The 18,424-nt window shown below is 42.5% G+C and overlaps 1 protein-coding gene across 4 annotated transcripts in view; it reads left to right on the top strand.

Annotated features, from left to right (window-relative positions):
• The window catches only part of DAAM (disheveled-associated activator of morphogenesis-like protein), a 46,745-nt gene extending 28,857 nt beyond the window's left edge, over window positions 1–17,888 (top strand). For 3 of the 4 annotated variants that reach the window (XM_086905227.1, XM_086905229.1, XM_086905221.1), the window contains exons 2-12: window positions 4,580–4,687; window positions 12,303–12,611; window positions 12,706–12,930; window positions 13,017–13,614; window positions 13,694–13,968; window positions 14,051–14,383; window positions 14,479–14,954; window positions 15,163–15,599; window positions 15,687–15,814; window positions 15,891–16,061; window positions 16,127–17,888. In XM_086905227.1, coding sequence (XP_086761353.1) covers window positions 4,646–4,687; window positions 12,303–12,611; window positions 12,706–12,930; window positions 13,017–13,614; window positions 13,694–13,968; window positions 14,051–14,383; window positions 14,479–14,954; window positions 15,163–15,599; window positions 15,687–15,814; window positions 15,891–16,061; window positions 16,127–16,393 — 3,261 coding nt within the window. In that variant the 5' untranslated portion in view covers window positions 4,580–4,645 and the 3' untranslated portion in view covers window positions 16,394–17,888. Of the gene's footprint in view, window positions 1–3,577; window positions 3,818–4,579; window positions 4,688–12,302; window positions 12,612–12,705; window positions 12,931–13,016; window positions 13,615–13,693; window positions 13,969–14,050; window positions 14,384–14,478; window positions 14,955–15,162; window positions 15,600–15,686; window positions 15,815–15,890; window positions 16,062–16,126 lie in introns of those variants that run through there. The other variant, XM_086905233.1, reaches the window with a different exon arrangement.
• Window positions 17,889–18,424: the final 536 nt, after the last annotated feature.

Below are 18,424 nucleotides of genomic sequence, written 5' to 3'. Positions count from 1 at the left end.
TATTTCCTCGTGTATCATTTATATCGTATAAAATGAAAATTCCTCTTTGAATACCACGAATTCCAGAATCGCGTGTTCTCAGGATACTGTGGATCCCAGTTGCACAGGAACCGGGTGTATTTCTGGAAGAGATCAAAGAAGCGAGGGAAAAGAGAGAATATATCCATGGAATCTTTGTAATAACCGGTACGCGTATCGTGATTGAACGCAATTTTACAGACGCTGACACACATTCCTCCACATTGTGCATAACTGTGCATCGTTCGATTTAAAATTTCGCGTTTCTTTTCTTCCTTTTTTTTTTTTTTTTTAAGTTATTAGATCATCTAGGATGAAGAGGTGGCGGTTGAACGATCGGCTCAACGAGCGCCGATCTTTTTATGCAGGATGTTCTTTTAGTCGGAGAAACTAAGAAAACTGTCACAATCATCTATTCCCTTTAACGAAATTATGTAGAAGAACGGTTATATATCTCCTGTATTAATAAAGTATAAAATCACACTTTCCTAAAATACAATTTGTTCGAAATTTTCTAACCTTGTAGAGTACGAAAAATTGTTTAACAATTCGCAAGTTAACAAAGAATAGAATAGCGTGATTACCTTTACACGTTGATAATGTCGCGATAATAACTTACGTGTGACATAAAATATACTTATGTTGATTAATATACGAATAGATTCTAGAAATAGGGTCGACTTTTGCTCGAGCCAAGTTTTAATTAGTCTCGTTCTTTTAAGCGCAACAATATCCAGATAAATGCAAGAGATATACGATCGTTCTTTAATTTCATTAAAGAAATTATCGAATGTTTATTTCATTCGCTTTTTCTACATCCACTATCTGTAATATAATATCTTTGAGATATTTATATTAGCTTTCGAGGGTTGTCCTCACTCTGAAGACGTTTCGAATCGTTTCAGATAAATTTCAAACCGTAAAATCACACCATCGCTTCAGTCGATATTTTTTTATATATTCTTGATTAAAAAAAAAAAAAAAAACTGTCATGAATGCAGCGATTGCCCTCGTTTCACCGACTCCTGCCGACAACGAGTATCATCACACGTCTCGCGTGTGTCGATTCACGAGACTCGAAAGTTCACCTGTGCCCCGCGAGGCCTCGTTTCACGCGGAGACGACGAGGAGGAGGACGATCATCGACAGAACCCGCGCTTTCCAGCCGACTTTTATCGAGGATACGACGGAGAAAATCCGCCCGTTCCAAGATTTCTCGCGCGCTTCATCCCGCCGATTAATGAAGCGAAGAATTAATCGCCGCCTTTCAAATCCCATCATTCGATTGCGACGACAGTTCAATCGAGCGACCGTCGAGCGATTTTCCTTCCATCCCCGATCCTCCTCCTCTCCTCCTCTCCCACCATCACTTCGAGATTTGCTTTCCTTAGAAATGACGGTTGCAAAATGCGTTGCACCATTGACGCGATTATGCAAACGATATTAGACCTCTTATGTTATTTGATTGATCGAGAAAGTCTGTCGATAAATTCCGTTTTATCGCCAATTTCGATAATTACGATAAATTCCGTTTGATCGTTTTCATTTAAATCGAAGGCAACTGGAACTCACGCAGAAATATAAGCTGCAAATCAAAAATTCATTTCAATCGTCTTTTTCTGTAATCGAATTCTAAATAAGGAAAATACGTAAGAGATATTAATCGAGAATTTAATGCAATTTTTTTTATGGCTCGACATCATATTTCTTACATCAACTCCAAAAGTCGAATTAAAATGTTTAAAATGTCTAATTTTTAGTAAAGACTGAATTGTTGTTATATTTGTTATATTTCTCCAGTTTACACAATTTTAATTTCTTAGTATCGTTATATTAAGATGAAAACTTCCTTTTCGATCTATCTTGTAAATGAATTAAAAAGTTGTTGCCAGATAAAAGAAAAAAGAAAACAATTAAGGAGTGCAAAAGAGTTAAAGGATGAATTTGAAAGAGAAGCTTCAGAAATTTAGAAATATCCATTTCCACATCCATTCAAAACGAGATTGCGAAAGCAAAAACTATCATCGAATCGTATTATTTACCTAACGATAACAATATGAGAATCGCTGCTCGGCCTGTATTTACAATTGCGAATCTGCAACCTGTGACAGGCTGTATCGTGTCCCGATGCGTAACGAGGAAGCGATTTAGGTACTCGTAGATTAAATCGTGCACCAGCCTTGTCGAGACTGTTTACAAGCGTGTCCCGTAAACACTCGCGTTCGAGGAACCATTTACCTAGCGAAGAATTCCATTTCGTGTCCATGGCAGTGAGTCTTCCCTAAACGGAGCAACTAACGTACAGGTTAGTTCCTTTTTCCTATTCTCTTCGATCGATCTCGAGTCACGCATCGGTTGCATCGAATCGAATTTTTGCAACCTCGAAGCGAAACGATACACGAAGGACGATCTCCACGACGATCCATAAACGATACGATACGATTTGTACACGGAACGAAACGAGTCGTCACAATTTCGCGCGTAGCATCGCGCATCGCACAACCCGTGAATGGTTGTGAACGACAGTTATGCGTGTACAACATTCTCGTTACACCAGGCTCGAGCTAACGGCTCATAGAGAAGGTTACAATTACCTCGGGGCGACAGCTGTTCCGTGAAATAAAGGAAACGACATTGTCCCCGGTGGAAACGTCACACGCGGTGAATTTATCGAGGAAAATTAGCCAGTGTCTGATCAGTCTTTATGCTTTCGAGGAGAAAGGTGTTAAAGGTGTTCGTATTAATCTTTGGAAGGGAATGGAGTGGGTGGAGAGTGATACAAAATTTTCTCTCTGCGTGGAAAGTGATCGTATATGTACTTTAAGATCACAAATTTTACTTTTCTCGTTACCATTGCATGCAAAAATTGAGAATCTCGAAGATATTACGGGATAAAATTCTCTGACGCGGAATATTCGATAATTTTTTTTGTCAAATTAAAATCGAGAGTACAATTATTCTTCGATAGAACGAAAGTCGCTTCGGAAAATGTAAAGCGGATTCTAATTCGAGGAATTGTGAATTAGAAATAGAATAATGAATCGTTACGACCTTGAATAATTAATCCCTCGTGATTCCGACATTCTCTCTCTCTCTCTCTCTCTCTCTTGTTGATATTTTCCCAATGTCTGGACTCACAGTTTTGCCAGGACGAACAGTTGGCGAAGAGATAACGCACCCGTGATAACGATGCACCATCTGTTGAAAACCGTCTAGTTATCGGGAATATCGATAATCATTCCTATCTCTCGTTATTGTAGAAAGAAAGAAAAGAAAAAAAAAAAAAAAGGAACGAAAAAAAAACACGGACAGACGAAACGTGGCGCAACGAAGGATTCCAAAACGTGGTCTCGATTCTAAAACGATCGTTTATCGATTCTTGTTGGTTGAAGACCGCGCATACCTGCGCGATAATCCGCTGTCAGAAATTACAGGCGCATTTTATTTTTCCTAAGCGAGGCGATAAGAAATTTGACGGCACGATAAGAGAGACTGCGTTGGGTCGACCTCGTTGTCGACTCGAGCCTCTTCGGCTCGTCGACAGCCAAGAGGCCAGTCTCGCGAGTTCGCGCCTCGAGAACGTGCAAAAGTGAAATTCACGGTTAATTGCGCTCTTGATCGCGATCAGAAGGAGGAATCGCGTTCGATTCCTTTCTTTTTCTTTCTTTCTTTCTTTCTTTCTTTTTTTTTTCACGTTTTGGTGACCCGTGGAAGAAAGATTCGCATGACGGAGCAGCACGAGGCCATCGAATCCTGTCCGGAATCAGGACAGGACGGAGGATGGTCGAAATTCTTCGCGGTAGGTGAAGATCGGTGAAGTGAAAAATTGGAACGATTCGTATGCGAGTAGTGCGATGAAAGTTAAGATAATAAATGTTTATACGAAACGTAAAAAGTTTGCGTATGAATGAAAATTTTACTGAAAAATCGATATGCAGGGAGCGTGACGAATTAAATTCTGTGATTGTGCCGGAAATTTTGCGTCGAAGGTGGAGATTTGTGAATCCAATCCTAGAAAAAGATAAAGTACAGTGAAACGACGAGTATAGGAATTATTTTTATTAGAATTCAATATCACATTGAATAATTACTTTTTACCGACCTTGATGAATTCATCCCTCGGCTATAATTTCGTCAAGTTGAAAATACTTTTATTTGTGTTATTTATCACTTTCTCTATTAAATTATTTTATACAGAAGATAGAATGAATTTTTTCGAATAACACGAATGACACAAACCGTTACGACACCGTCACACAAAGGCAACATTACGTTCTATCTTCGTAACAAGTTGTTCTACCTGTTCTTTTTTATAATATGCGTGATATCGCATATAGGAATTCATATTGGAGCGTAAAAATGTGAGCGAAAGGCGAGTGCGTGAATTTTCCTTTTCAGAGATACGCGCTTCTACATCCCGATGATCGAATCGCTCATATTCCCGCATTTTCCCAACTCGATTTTCAGAGTGGAATTTCTCGAACGTCCATCGATTCATTTAGGGATCGCGAGACAGACGTCACGATTCGATTAAGTAATCGGAATGTTTTCTGGCTTGCAGAGGATTCCGAGCTGTCCAGTGAAGAGTCCACAGCCCTTGAAGGAATTTGTGGGTCGCTGTCAGACGATGCCATCCCGAGTGAAAAAGTCCTTCTGCGGTTGCCTTCAGGTAAGAATGAGAATTGCTTCGATTAGAAACTCCATTCTAACTAGACTTTGCTGCGATTACAAATCGCTACATAATTTGTCTAGCTGGAACGCTCGAACATAAAACAAGGATCGAATAATCATTCGAATAAATTTTTATTTTATTCTTTCTTTTTTCTCTCTACGTTCCTTGACTCGAAAGTAATTTGTTTCAGGAAGTAAATATTAATCTCTCGTGTCGTTTCTAATCATTATTCCTTCCTCTCGTTTCGAAAAATATTTTAATAAAAAGGAAAAAAAAATAACAAGTCACGTTCCATGTTTGATATCTCCCCGACAGAATACGTATCATCGATAAGAACTTTCCTTTCGGCGGCACAATCTCCGCGGCAAATCCTTTCTTAATCCTCCTTCAATCATTCCGCAAACACTCTCGACACTTGTATCCTCAAATAAACAAAAAACAAAAAAGAAAAAATAAAAAAACGAACATAATTCAGTCGAAAAGATAACAATTAACAGAATCGTGTCGGTGCTAGATTTCGCGTTTACCTTAAACCGTTCTACCTCCACGTTTCCGCATTCTTCGTTCGCTCGAATCGGAGGACCGCCTCGAAACCACTTCTGCGAAACAAGATCGTCATTAGAAGTGGTTACGTAACTCAAGGTGAGATATAAATATAAACTGGAACGAGAGGCCGCGTTTTTTCTCCTCGTTTGGGATCGAGGAAAATTCGAGGATGGATCAGCTTTGAGTGAGGAGGGAGAGATGACGCCATGTTAAATTATCGTCGAAGGCACGCACACCCATAAATGATGCAAAGCATTCCCGGATGACATCTGCAATGCAAAAGCGGCGCGCTCGTGTCGAGATTCCTGCAGACTTTTCGATCCCGAAAGGGAACTCGGTTCCTCGTGACGTGTTGCTTGCAAGATTTCTAACCCGTCGAAGGAGAGACCGGTCGTTTTCTTCGTTCGCCATAAGAAGATCGCCAACATGTCGATCGAGATGGATGAGATAATTTTTGGGGAGGGAAGTTGGGGACGAAAGTGAAGGAAACGGAATGGAAAGCGTCGAAGATTAAGTCATTAGAGCCTTCTAATGAGCCTTCCTGGTTGCTTTACGAGCGCGCGTGCGCGTGCAATTATCGCGCGGGAATTATAGATCGGTCACGATCTCCTCTGAACCTGAATGCCGCCGGAAGTGGCGCTAAGAACAATACGCTGGAACGATTCTTGGCGTTACTCGACGCGTGTTTTTCCCCGCTAAAACGGCCTTGCGCGGTTCTCTCTGCCGTAGGCTATCAAAGATAAAGCCTCGTCGCAGGGGATATCCTCTTCTCTGTTTCTCCGTTTATGCCAAAACGACTATCGACAAATTAAAATTACGCGAAGAAGAGAAGAGAGAGAGAGAGACGAGTTTTTAGACGCCTCGCCTTATACGAATTCCGCGTAGTCATGCGACTCGTAGAGGCTCGTGTACTTCTTCAAAATAGTGGATTCCTTTTTCGATCATTCCTACCGATTCTCGATAAGCCGTAGCGGCAAATGGCTTGTTGTAAATCTGAGAAGAAGAAGAAGAAGAAGAGGAAGAAGAAGAAGAGGAGGAGGAGAAGGAAGAATAAGTTCCAATAAATCTTGGCACCAACTGAAATCAAAGCGATATATTATTCCGTCTCCGTTAAGCGATAAATAATTCAATGGCTATCGCGGGGCGTGTACGAAAAAGATGCGCAATGATGCTCGAAATACCGCGAACCAAGAGATCGCATTGTCACGGATCGTTGCATCCTCCTCATACAAATTATCCATGGGGGGAGGGGGGGAGAGTCTTTGACTGCGTGACCCGTGACGATACGGATGTCCACCCCGTGGATAGGATAGGGTCGAGAAAATCCGGCTTCCTTCTCAGAATCGATGAAGCTTGAAGGTGATCACCTTCCAACGCTCTTGCACACCTATTAAAAAGTGCATCGAAGAAGTATTACGAACGTGATTACCTTTGCGTGACGGGATGGTCATGCAACGTTTTATAGATAGAGACGTCTTGTTGCTCGAGGTACAAAGGGAGAAAATTGGGAGAAGATAAATTGGTGATACACAAGTGATTCAGTCATTTTTCATGAAAAATTGAATACTCGTCTCACTGTTTATATAACTGTTCCAAGCATCTAATAAAAAATAACGGAACATCAATGACAGCCAATTAATCGATTAACGAGCCACGATTATTTATTTCACCTCATCTTATCATACTCTTCGATTAAACGTCGGCGGGATATCCTTTGAACCATCGATCCCAAAATCGATAGTGCGATCGCGCTATCGATAAATCGACTCATAATTCGCGTCTCGATCTTGAAAATTGAACGGCCTTCTTCCGTTCCTCCTTCTTCCTAGGAATTCACATTGTGGATAAAATATACATACGAAAGAAACTTGCTTAGTTCCAAGCCACTAGACCAGAAAGACTCGTGGAATCAACTTCTTCTTCGAGTCTTCCATATCGGTGCATCCACCTTCGGTGCAAACCTTTCTTTCGCGTTCTTTCGCGAACCTCGAGACGAGACCAGCGTCAATTCCACGGAATCGAATTAAAGAAAAAGAAGAAGAGGAGGAAAGAAAAAAAAAAAAAGAAACACCTCGTGTATACCTCGTGTACTTCCACGAGGAATCCATCTCGATTCCCATCCAGTCGTCCTTGAGCGAATCCTATGACCCGTAGGATTCCATTATGCCGATCAACCCTAGCGCTGCGGGGCGTGTCCGGCGAGGAAAAGGGGAGGGTGATACACCTCGGTCGAACATAATCGCGTTTCCACCATCCTCCAAGGATTTTTGCAGTTCCCCTTTTTTCTTCTTCTTCTTCTTCTTCTTTTTTTTCTTTCCCATGGGCAGATCTGTCGAAGTCAGAGATCCGATGGAATGCACCCATAGATGGTAGCAAGCGGCTCGCTCGAAAGTCTCACCAACGATCGGTATCGCGTGTGAGACTCGTGGAACACGGCGTTCTTTACGTGTTTCGCGGCGACGCTTTCAATTATCGACGATGCTGGAATTTATATGCGCTTATATTCGAAGAAAACGCACGGAAATGCTGGACCATCGCCAGATTTTTCGCTATCGAGCTTGCTTCCATTTGTATCCCTATCTAGGAGACGGTTTTTAGGTCTCGCTCGTTCTTCCTTCATCGTTCCAGTTGCTCGATCTCTGCTATCTTAGCAGAGCAAGCGAGTAGAAACGAGAAGAAAACGTATTTGCAGGGAGGCGTGTGTTGAAAATTTTCTACTCGGAAATATTGATGTGTATGCATTGTATACAACCCGTAGAGAGGGACGAGAGAAAGTTGTATCTGGGATATTAAATTATATTATCGAGTTAACGTATCTCTAATTGTTATTCTCTTGTTATTTCGTAATTTCGTCCGATAAAGTTCTTATTTACGAGTTGTATTTTTCTGTCTTTCTTACCTTCTCATCTATAAAGTGAGTAAATAATAACTGTACAGTCATCCTCATACACCATCCATTTAATTAGCGAGAAAGCAGTAGAATGTTCCAAGGGAGCTCTCTTAAGCTTCTCCGCTCGCGGTAAATTTCATCGCCAAGAAACCGAGGCGAGCAATTTTCTCGCGGGATCCCACACAAGTTTTCGACTTCAAAGTCGCTGGAAAATTTTTCTCGTGGCACAATATCTCGGGGAATCTGTTTCCAGGTTTTTCGGTTTTACGACGGTTAAATTATCCCTCTAAGCAACCTCATTCCGCCCAGTTTAGTTCGGAATTTCTCGCTCGAGCTTCGAAACGCTCCTCCTTCGAGAGAGGATTATTTGTCCCGCGATGTACACAAGCAGCTCGTAAAGAGAGGGAAAGAAGAGAGTTTGACAAGAAATTTAGTTCGCGGAATCTATTCCTCTCTTGGACGAAAAAAGAGAAAGAAAGAAAGAAAGAAAGAAAGAAAGAGAAAAAAATTATGCTAATGCCGGCGAGTTTGACGCGATCACGTTCCAGAGAATTTCTTGCTTCTGAACCACTTCAACCACGTTTATTGCGGATCCAGCCAACGCTTGTGAAGAAACATATGTACTATCCCCGTAGAGAAATACCGACGTTGTTTCCCATCGTCCACTCTAAGCCCTCGCAATTTCTTCTCTCGATGCAGAATAGAAACACGGACGTAATGACTTTCTTCCCCTTACCGAATTACTTCAACACCCGTTCCAACCATCCATTTTTCTCGATCTACCTATTATTTGGTATTCTTGCACCTCGAGTTTCAATCGTCTTGCCTTTACCTACTATCGATTCGATTCCATTCTCTTCTCTCCGGGTGACAACAACGAGCAATTTATTCCTGGACCATCGAAAAATGTGTCTATTCAAATCATCAAACGGGTTTCTAGATAGCGGGCTTCTAGATAGCCGTGCAACTTGACGGAGTGTAGGCAATACGTCATATTTGCAAGTCTCATTGCGCTTAATATGTTTCCGTTACTACGTTGACAGCCTACCCGACGCTGCGTGCCCACGCGCGCGTGGGTGTCCTTAAACCTGAAACGATCCGCGCGAGAAATACTTATTAGGTGGTCCGGGGAATTCGATTTTTAGACGAATAAGGAATCTTTCCTTTTTCGTTTTTATATTTCTCCTTTTTTTCGTAATCATTTCTTTTTTTTTTTACCGTTTCGTAAGATGTTTTTAACTATTATGCAAGAACACGAAACGTAAAAAAAAAAAAAACAAATTGCATTTTATCTTTCTTTTATTTTTAGAACATTACAACACATTCGGAATAGGAGAACACGTAGAGAGATAAGTTTCAAGATTATACGTATGTAAATTCCACACATGTATATTCATTGACTTTCGTTCCTCTTGACGTAATCAAACATCTGTCTGTACGAAATTAACGTATATCCAAATAACTTTACGTACGCATATTTTATTTTCTAATCGACGGCAGGCACACGTTACATAAAAAAAAAAAAAGAAAAAAAAAGAAAAAAAAAACCTCTCCAAACTATCTCGAGAGCAACGCGATTACGCTCGATTTATAATTGATTCGAGACGGGGCGAGATGTTAAAATTCCGAGGCTCGTCTAAGGTGAGACCCTTGAAAATTGCAAGGGGAATTATCGTCGAAACGAGTTTGCGGCACGAACGTGTGCACAACTCGATATTTCGCTTTCGTTCCGTATAGGCCGATTACGAATAAATCACATCGCGTGCAACCGATGAATAACATGGTTGCAGTAAATCGGGTCACTTTATACAGTTAACATAACGTTGCTTCCGAGATATTGCCTTGGATTACGCCTGTTATCAAGCCGCAACAGATGGAGAGAGAGAGAGAGAGAGAGAGAGAGAGAGAGAGAGAAAGAAAAATATGCATATGAAACTGTAGTACACGGAACGGTATTCAGTGGTCGTTCGCATCACGCGCGACTTCAACTTGCTTTTTACCTATATAAAAATGCTCGATCTGTAGATTGACCGTAGCCACGTTGAACTATTTGTATCTAATTGGAAATCGCGATCGAGTCCAAAGTTTACCATTTTTTTTTTCTAGCAATCAATTTTAGGTCAACTCGGGTAAATGACTGTACTAGAATTTTATCTTATCTCAATTTTGCATACTCTATAATTGTCACGACACTTATCCAACGAATTTCTAAATAATATACCGGTATAACGATAATCGAAGCTCCTATATTTCTCTTCTTCCCTGAAATGAAAAAACGAATTTTCTCTTCCCTTTTCAACGACAATTCATTGGCGCGTGTGATAAAGGATAAAAGTTTATCCCCGTAGAACATGACGTTTCCCCCGCAATTCCCATGCAATAAATCCAATCACGTGTGAACACCGCACGAGTCGCTTAGCTCAAAGCGAGGAAACCTTATCCCGGTGGTAGATTGCCTCCTCGATTCTTCGCGGCGAGGATCTATCCGCGTTATTTACGCGACAGATTCGTCACGGAGGATAGACTTTCGTCCTGCGTGGAACGTGGCCGGCCGTTCCAGAGAAAGAGGGGGAGAGAAGGAGAGGCTAGCCGCGTAAACCTCGCGAATCCAGCTCCAAACTGGCTGACCTCCTTCGCCTTTTTCTACTGGTACGCTCACGTGTGCGTGCCGGGAGGCGGTCGCGTGTCACGCTTTATCGCGTCTCCTCTTGTTTCGCGTTCACGTGCTGGCCTCGCGCGTGAACGCGCCGCGAGCGTTAACCTGGAACGAATTCAGAGATGCCGGCCCTCGCGAGGAGAACTTTCGAGGAGAAATTTAGTATTAGCTCGATAATAATTCTTAAATTCATTCCCTTCTTTTTCTTTGCTTCGCTTTGCTTTTTATTTCTAATCCACGTTACTCGTCGAAGAAGAGAAACGAATAAAATTCGTACATTTTCTCTATCTCGATATTACTTTTATCGAATGATGCACACAATAAGAAGAGAGTAACGAGGGATCGGAATTACGATTGTTAGATAAGAGTATTTGTCTAGCGTCGTACGCCGATGCGGAACTGGCTGTGCAAACAACGGCGTGGACAGTCCTATGACGCGCTCGTCAATACGCCATTAAACCTGTTAACATTTCTCAGTTACTCGCACCGGATATTATCTCGACACAGTTCTTCCAATCGCCTCGGTTGGGTGATAACGGCCGATTGTAGACCGCGTCGAAAGATGGCCGTCGCGTAAGCCCAAAGCGAAAAGTTGCGCGGCTAATGATAGATATTCGAGGCGGCGCGCGCGTTTGTCGGGATGTTTGCGAGGAATATATCGACGGACCGGTGTACGTGAATAGGTAATTTCCTAGTCACGTGTGAAAGTACCTTAGGAATCCAGCGCCCGAGCCGGTCCCCTGACCTTTGCTGCCGCTGCTTCTGAGCCGAGCGAGCGAGAGAGAGGGAGAGGCAGAGAGAGGAGAATGGTACAGTGCGAGACATTGACGATCATCCTTTCGAGAATCGCGAATTCTATGATTGAACTTGAAGTCACGTAATTTAATATCTTTGAAAATTCGTCGAATTTTCCTCGCTACTTCGTATACAATTTTCGGGGGAAAATTTTTCATCGAAATTCAAATTGAAAATTGAACGTGTCTTTCCTCGTCCATGATCGTCAATTGCACGCACTGTACACGTGCAAAGTTGGTTCACCACGAGCAGCCGGCTCCAACGATTTAATGCCGAGGCTCGTCTTCAATAAGGTCAAGACCTGGTTACATACCCTCGATCGTCTTCGTTCCCAATTGACTTTTCGCGGAAAGTCGAAAATAAAGAGATAATAAAACGAAACTCACGAACTCGATTCCGTGATCCTTTCTTCCATTTTTTAAAACTTTTTTCAACGTTTCCAACCATAATCGTTGAAGTAACATCCCCGTGAAATTCCCTCACGTTTAACGAAGTAACAATCGCTTTATTGCCTCTTTCATCATCATCATCATCATCATCATCATCATCATCGTCGTCGTCGTCGTCGTCGTCGTCGTCGTAGCAGTCTCTTCTCGTATTCCGCAAAAAAAAAAAAAAAAAAAAAAAAAACAAGCCCGCAGGAAAGCCCGAACGATTATCCGCGAAAGCAACGGTTGGAAACACAGATTGAGCCTGAAAACACGATTTTATTTCTTGGCCACCAGGATGACGAGCCACCGGAAATCACGTATTGCGTTGTGGAGCACACGGGTACGCTCACGCTTCAAGCGATGACGCCCACCCTGCCGATGCCCGCCGAGGAGGAATTGAACAAGATGTTCCTCGAATTGGTGGACGAGTTGGACCTGACCCAGGCCAACCGGCAGGCGGTTCTGGCACTTCCGGCCAACAAAAAGTGGCAGATATACTGCTCCAGGAAAGGCAACGGCACGCTGGAGAACGGTGGGCTCAGGACCACCGACCTGAGCGGGGATCCGGAAGATTATATCAACAGGCTGAGGACGATAGCTAGCGTGAGTGAAAACCAAGTGTATAATCTTGGAAGCGATCGATCGTTTTATTCGATCGTACGAATTATATTTACTTATATGAATTGTTAATTTTCAGAGTCCTTTTCCGGAAGAGGGCGAGGAAGTTTCTAACCAAATGCGTCAGACCGAAGCCCTGAAGACGGCCCTGAGGACGCAGCCGCACAGTTTCGTCCTAAGATTCATAGAGCTGGATGGATTGAACGCTCTGTTGCAAGTTCTTGGAACAATGGACGCGGAAGCGGCGAACAGCAATCTGCACACGAGCGTGATAGGATGTTTGAAGGCGTTGATGAATAATTCGGTGATGAAACCTGCGACGATCCATCCCCGATCTCGTTTCCGAACGAAGAATTTTAGGTTTTTTAATCGAATAAAACTGGTTTACAGAATGGAAGAGCGCACGTGTTGGCCCACCCTACCGCCATTAACACGATATCTCAGTCGCTGGCGACTGAAAACATTAAGACGAAGATATCCGTGTTGGAAATTCTGGGCGCAGTCTGCCTGGTCCCAGGTGGTCATCGGAAGGTGCTCGAAGCAATGCTCCATTTCCAGCAGTATCACTCGGAAAGAACGCGTTTCCAAAGTATTATAAACGACTTGGACAAGAATTTCGGCATCTACAAGGACAATCTGTCTCTAAAAACAGCAATTATGTCGTTCATCAATGCGGTGCTGAATTATGGGCCAGGTCAGGTGACGTTGGAGTTTAGGCTGCACCTGAGATACGAGCTGCTGATGCTTGGTATACAGCCGATCATCGAGAAGCTGAGGAAGTACGAGAACGAGACGTTGGACAGACATCTGGATTTCTTCGAGATGGTGAGGAACGAGGACGAGAAAGAGCTGGCCAGGAAGTTCGAGAAGGAGCACGTGGACACGAAGAGCGCCACTGCGATGTTCGATCTTTTGAGAAGGAAGCTCAGCCACACTGCGGCGTATCCTCACCTATTGAGTCTTCTCGAACATTGCCTTCTGTTACCTCGTGAGACATCATCTCCCTTCCTCTCTTACTCCGGAGAAAGAGAGAAAATTTGATTCCTAATTCACGGTTTTGTTTTCAGTCGATTACGGCTCTCATCCTCAACACTGGCTGTTGTTCGACCGGATCGTGCAACAGATCGTTCTTCAGTCGGAAGGTAATGACACAGGTGTGACGAGGAATCCCGATGTGGCGCCGATCGAGATCAACGTGAAGGAGATCGTTCACCTGCTCGCTAAGGAAGAAGAACTCGTCGCGGCTAGGAAAAAGGCCGAGGAGTTGGAGCGAGAAAACTCGGACATGTCGACAAGATTGGCCAAGAAGGAACAGGAGTTGGATCTGAGAACACAGGAGAAAGTAATTATCGCTCGTTGTCTTGCCCAAATTCGTCGTTCACCGCTCTTGTTCTCAACTGCGACGCCGATGACTGACTTTCTAGGAAGACATCGAGGCCAGCTTGGCGAGGGTCAAAGAACGGCTCGAGAAAGAGACGTCGATGCACATAGAGACCAAGCAGAGGATCTCGGAATTGCAAGACAACCTCGAGACCCTGTCACGGCAGATAAACAACGAAAAATCGGAGAGGAAGAGGTTGGAGCAATTGGTGGCCTCTGGCAGTTTACCGGACGATGCCAAAGCGACCATTAAGATCGTGGAGGACGAAGTCCTGGAGAAAGTCGAGGCCAAGCCAATGCCACCGCCACCTCCACCTCCACCCCTGGCACCTCCGCCACCTCCTTGCTTGATGCCTGCAGCTCCCCCTCCAATGAAGGTAACCACCGATCTTTACCGTCTTCGAGTTATCAATTTTCTCGACTTTTTCGATATCTCTCTCGAGCAACTCGAGATAATACCCATCCTGTCCAGGTGGAGATAATCAAGAATGTTCCTCAACCGAGCAACCCTCTCAAGTCCTTCAATTGGTCCAAGATTCCCGAGCAAAAGTTGCAGGGCACCATATGGTCGGAACTCGACGACACGAAACTGTACAATGTCATGGATCTAGAGTCGATCGACAAGATCTTCTGTGCTTATCAAAAGAACGGTGTATCCGCGGAGGGTTCGATCGAAGATCTACGAACCTTAGGCAAGAACAAAAAAACAATGTCGGTCATCGATTCGAGGAGAGCTCAGAATTGTACGATCTTGTTGTCGAAATTGAAAATGTCCGACAACGAAATCACAAGAACGATCCTCTCTATGGACCAGCAGAATATTCTGCACATAGACATGGTCGAGCAACTGTTGAAATATATTCCATCGTCGGAAGAGGCTGCTCTCTTGGACATGCATCAGAAAGAGCTTCAAAGCAGGGCTGACTGTTTCCTGTACCAAATATCCAAGTACGTATATATCTCCTCCTCTCCCGATACATTTTTCTCTCCTCTGCAGATAACGTTTTTTTTTTGTCGACGAATAGCAAATATTTGATCGATAAGGAATTAGGTACAGCAACTATCGTACGTTCCGTCGATATCGTCGACGTTTCGTGGTCGGAGATAATATTCGCTGAAATTCTGTTCCAAGAAGTGACAACAATTCACGTTTCAGAGTGCCGCACTACGAGCAAAGATTACGATCCCTTCACTACAAAAAGAAATTCGCCGCAAGTATCGCGGAATTGACGCCTAGAATGCGAGCTGTCCTCGAAGCTAGTCGACAAGTGGCCAGATCCCGGCGGCTCAGAAAGCTCCTCGAATTGGTCTTGGCTTTAGGGAATTACGTGAATCGCGGGAACGCCCGCGGGAACGCTTGCGGCTTCCGCCTGGCCTCCTTGAACCGTCTAGTCGATACCAAGTCGTCTTGCTCCAAGGGCACAACTTTGTTGCATTACTTGGTCCAGATCCTCGAGTCCAGGTTCAGAGAGGTGTTGGATATCGAGGAGGACATGCCGCATGTTCGAACCGCGGCCAGAGTCAGTATGGCTGACCTGCAAAAAGAGGTGGCTAACTTGAAGAACGGTCTCCAGGATGTTCAAAGGGAGATAGGTAAAATTGATTTCATAACCTCTTCTTGTTGTCGCAGAACTGAACGAATTCTTAACTCTCTCTCTCTCTCTCTCTCTCTTTTCTTAGAATTCCATCGTGGTCAATCTCAGGTGCTCCAGGGAGACATGTTCTTGCCAGCGATGAGAGACTTCCAGGCGCAGGCTACGTGTAGGTTGGCGGAAGCTGAGGACCTGTTCCAAGATATGAAGACTAGAGTAAGTTTCGATAGTAACTTTCGAAATTTCGATTGTTGGACTCGTACTCACGCAAAATTATCTATTCTGAACTCAGTTCGATCGAGCAGTAAGATTGTTCGGCGAGGATTCGGCGGGCGTGCAACCGGACGAGTTCTTCGGGATCTTCGAGAACTTTCTGCAAGCGTTGGCCGAGGCCAGGCAAGACGTGGAAAATATGAGGAAGAAGATAGAGGAGGAAGAGCGTAGGGCAAAGCAGGAGCAAGAAGTGAGCAACGATTAATACAATTATTCGTATTCGTGTTGCTAATTGCCCGAATCAATTTGTTTTAGCTTCGAAAAAGAACGATGGAGAGAAAGAATTCTCGCGAAGGGATACTGAACAGCATCTCGTTGAGCAAGAAGAACGAGGCGAACAGCAACGGGCAGAACGACAATAAAGGCGAATTCGACGACCTGATATCGGCTCTTCGAACCGGTGACGTGTTCGGGGAGGATATCGCGAAATTCAAACGATCGAAGCGTCGACCCGTGACACCCAGCGGTCAAGAATCGCGTAGACATAGCGCGCATAGGGAAGATTCGAGAGAGAGACACTGAGAGGGACGTTTGCTGGGGTCAGGATCGGTGACTAGAATGTCGCTGGAAAATCACTTTACGATTAAAACGATATGTGATACAGACGAGACAAGTCGCGTTGAAAGATATCAATTTCCTTAAGGGATAGAGGAGGGAATAACAGATACGATACGATAAGTAAGAAACCGTGTAAATAGAGTAAAAAGAAATGAAGACTACGAAGCTTCGTTTTTCGTAAGAAAAAAAAAAAAAAAAAAAAAAAAAGAATTCCTTTATCGTTCACGTAGTATTATCTTTCACAATGCGATTCCTGTTTAATTCACATAAAATTGTCTTCCTCGTTCTTCGCTCGCGATTCATTACATTCGTGTCGAAACTGCATTATATTACATATACATATATGTTCTCATTGAAATCTCTTCTATTTCTTTTTTACGATTATTTTTTGCACACAATTTGCGATTTCATTCGACGTTGTACGAAACGAAGAAGAGAAAAAAAAATTGAGGAACGAAGTTGTCCCGTGACAGCACAATTTTTCAATTTATATATAGGACCAAGGTCGATTAACGACGCCTCGATGTTATAATGCAATTTCGATGTTTGTTTTTCTTTTCTGTTTTTTCTTTCTTTTTTTCGAAATCGACCGGAAATTTTATTTTCGATTATTCGCACACGTCAATTAAAACTGACCAAAATCGCGTAAAAATTTGGAAAATCGAACAAGTGAGCGAGCACACGGTTTGTACATTGTTAAAAGAGCGTTTTTTACGTTACGAGTCAATACAAGAATTATCACGCGATTATTTTCTGTATATAGTCATTAATAGATTCGTTAAGGTAGTCCGAGTTTGATGACAAGTGATTCGCAAAACTTCGACGAAGTAAGATCAGGACCAAGGAGGAGAAATAACGAACAATAAGAAAACGCAACGCGATCCTAAGGACGATAAGACTTGTTACAATTTTGAGAAAGACTATAAAAGAATTTCTTACACGATGAATTTTTTCGACGAATTTCTTATTGGAATTCTATTTAAATATCCTTTTTGAGAAACGACACGCTTTTTGTATACCAAGAAACATACCAATAGGGGCTTTTGGGGCGCAATTTCTGATATTTCAGCCCCGCGAAACTTACAAGTCTGATTTTTGTATTTTATAGAAAAGGACCTAAGCATCGATTAGATTATTTAGGGGCTCGAGCTAATAATTGCCAAGTCGTTGATGGAATCCGTGTTAGTTTTCGATGTGTAGATCAGAAAGAGAGTAAAAGAGAGAGAGAGAGAGAGAGAGAGAGAGAGAGAAGTTTAGATAAAAAAGAGTACGTTGTATAGTAGTCGATGTTTTGTAAGCTTTTGTATTTTTGTAAATATTCAGTATCGATGTCTCGTTCTTGCGGACGGGGACGAAAACCCTGCAAGAATCAATGTTCAGTTAATATATTACTGCGTCCTTAATATCACATGTACTAATATATAAAGAAATATACCGAATAAACGTAAAGTTCAAATCATCGGTGACCTTTTTCTAAATTTCGATACTTTTTTTCTTTCTTGTTGACATCGAAGAATGAAATTTCGATTTTTGAACAAATTTTGAACAAAAAGGAGAATAAGGAGGATATTGAAAATTTCTATACTTTTTTTTTTTTTTTTTTTTCTAATTATCTTCTAGCGATACAAAAAATACCAGTATTCGATAAGTTATCGATGGGGAACAAGTTACACGAATTCGAACAGGAAGTCAGCAGGTAATACAAACGCTAACTTCCTTTGTAAGCAATCGGTACGTTCATAGATGTCGCCATGTTATCAAATACGGACGCTTCGTAACTAATAATAAATATTCCTTCTATAAATTTTTCTTATTTACGAAACGTGATAATTAATCGGAAATTTATTTTTCTACGACGAAATATATATTTTTGTTTCGTTAAATACTTTGTAAAATTGCGACGAAAAGGAACTAGATAAAAAAAAAAAAAAGGAAAAATGAGAATCGAACAGATAGGGTACAAACAAAAAGAGTAGAAAAAAAAAAAAAAATTCG

The sequence above is a fragment of the Apis florea genome, unplaced genomic scaffold, assembly GCF_048593485.1.
Source record: "Apis florea isolate Af1SG1 unplaced genomic scaffold, ASM4859348v1 contig_1615_pilon, whole genome shotgun sequence".
Taxonomy (NCBI): domain Eukaryota; kingdom Metazoa; phylum Arthropoda; class Insecta; order Hymenoptera; family Apidae; genus Apis; species Apis florea.
This window is presented reverse-complemented; position numbering and strand designations above follow the sequence as displayed.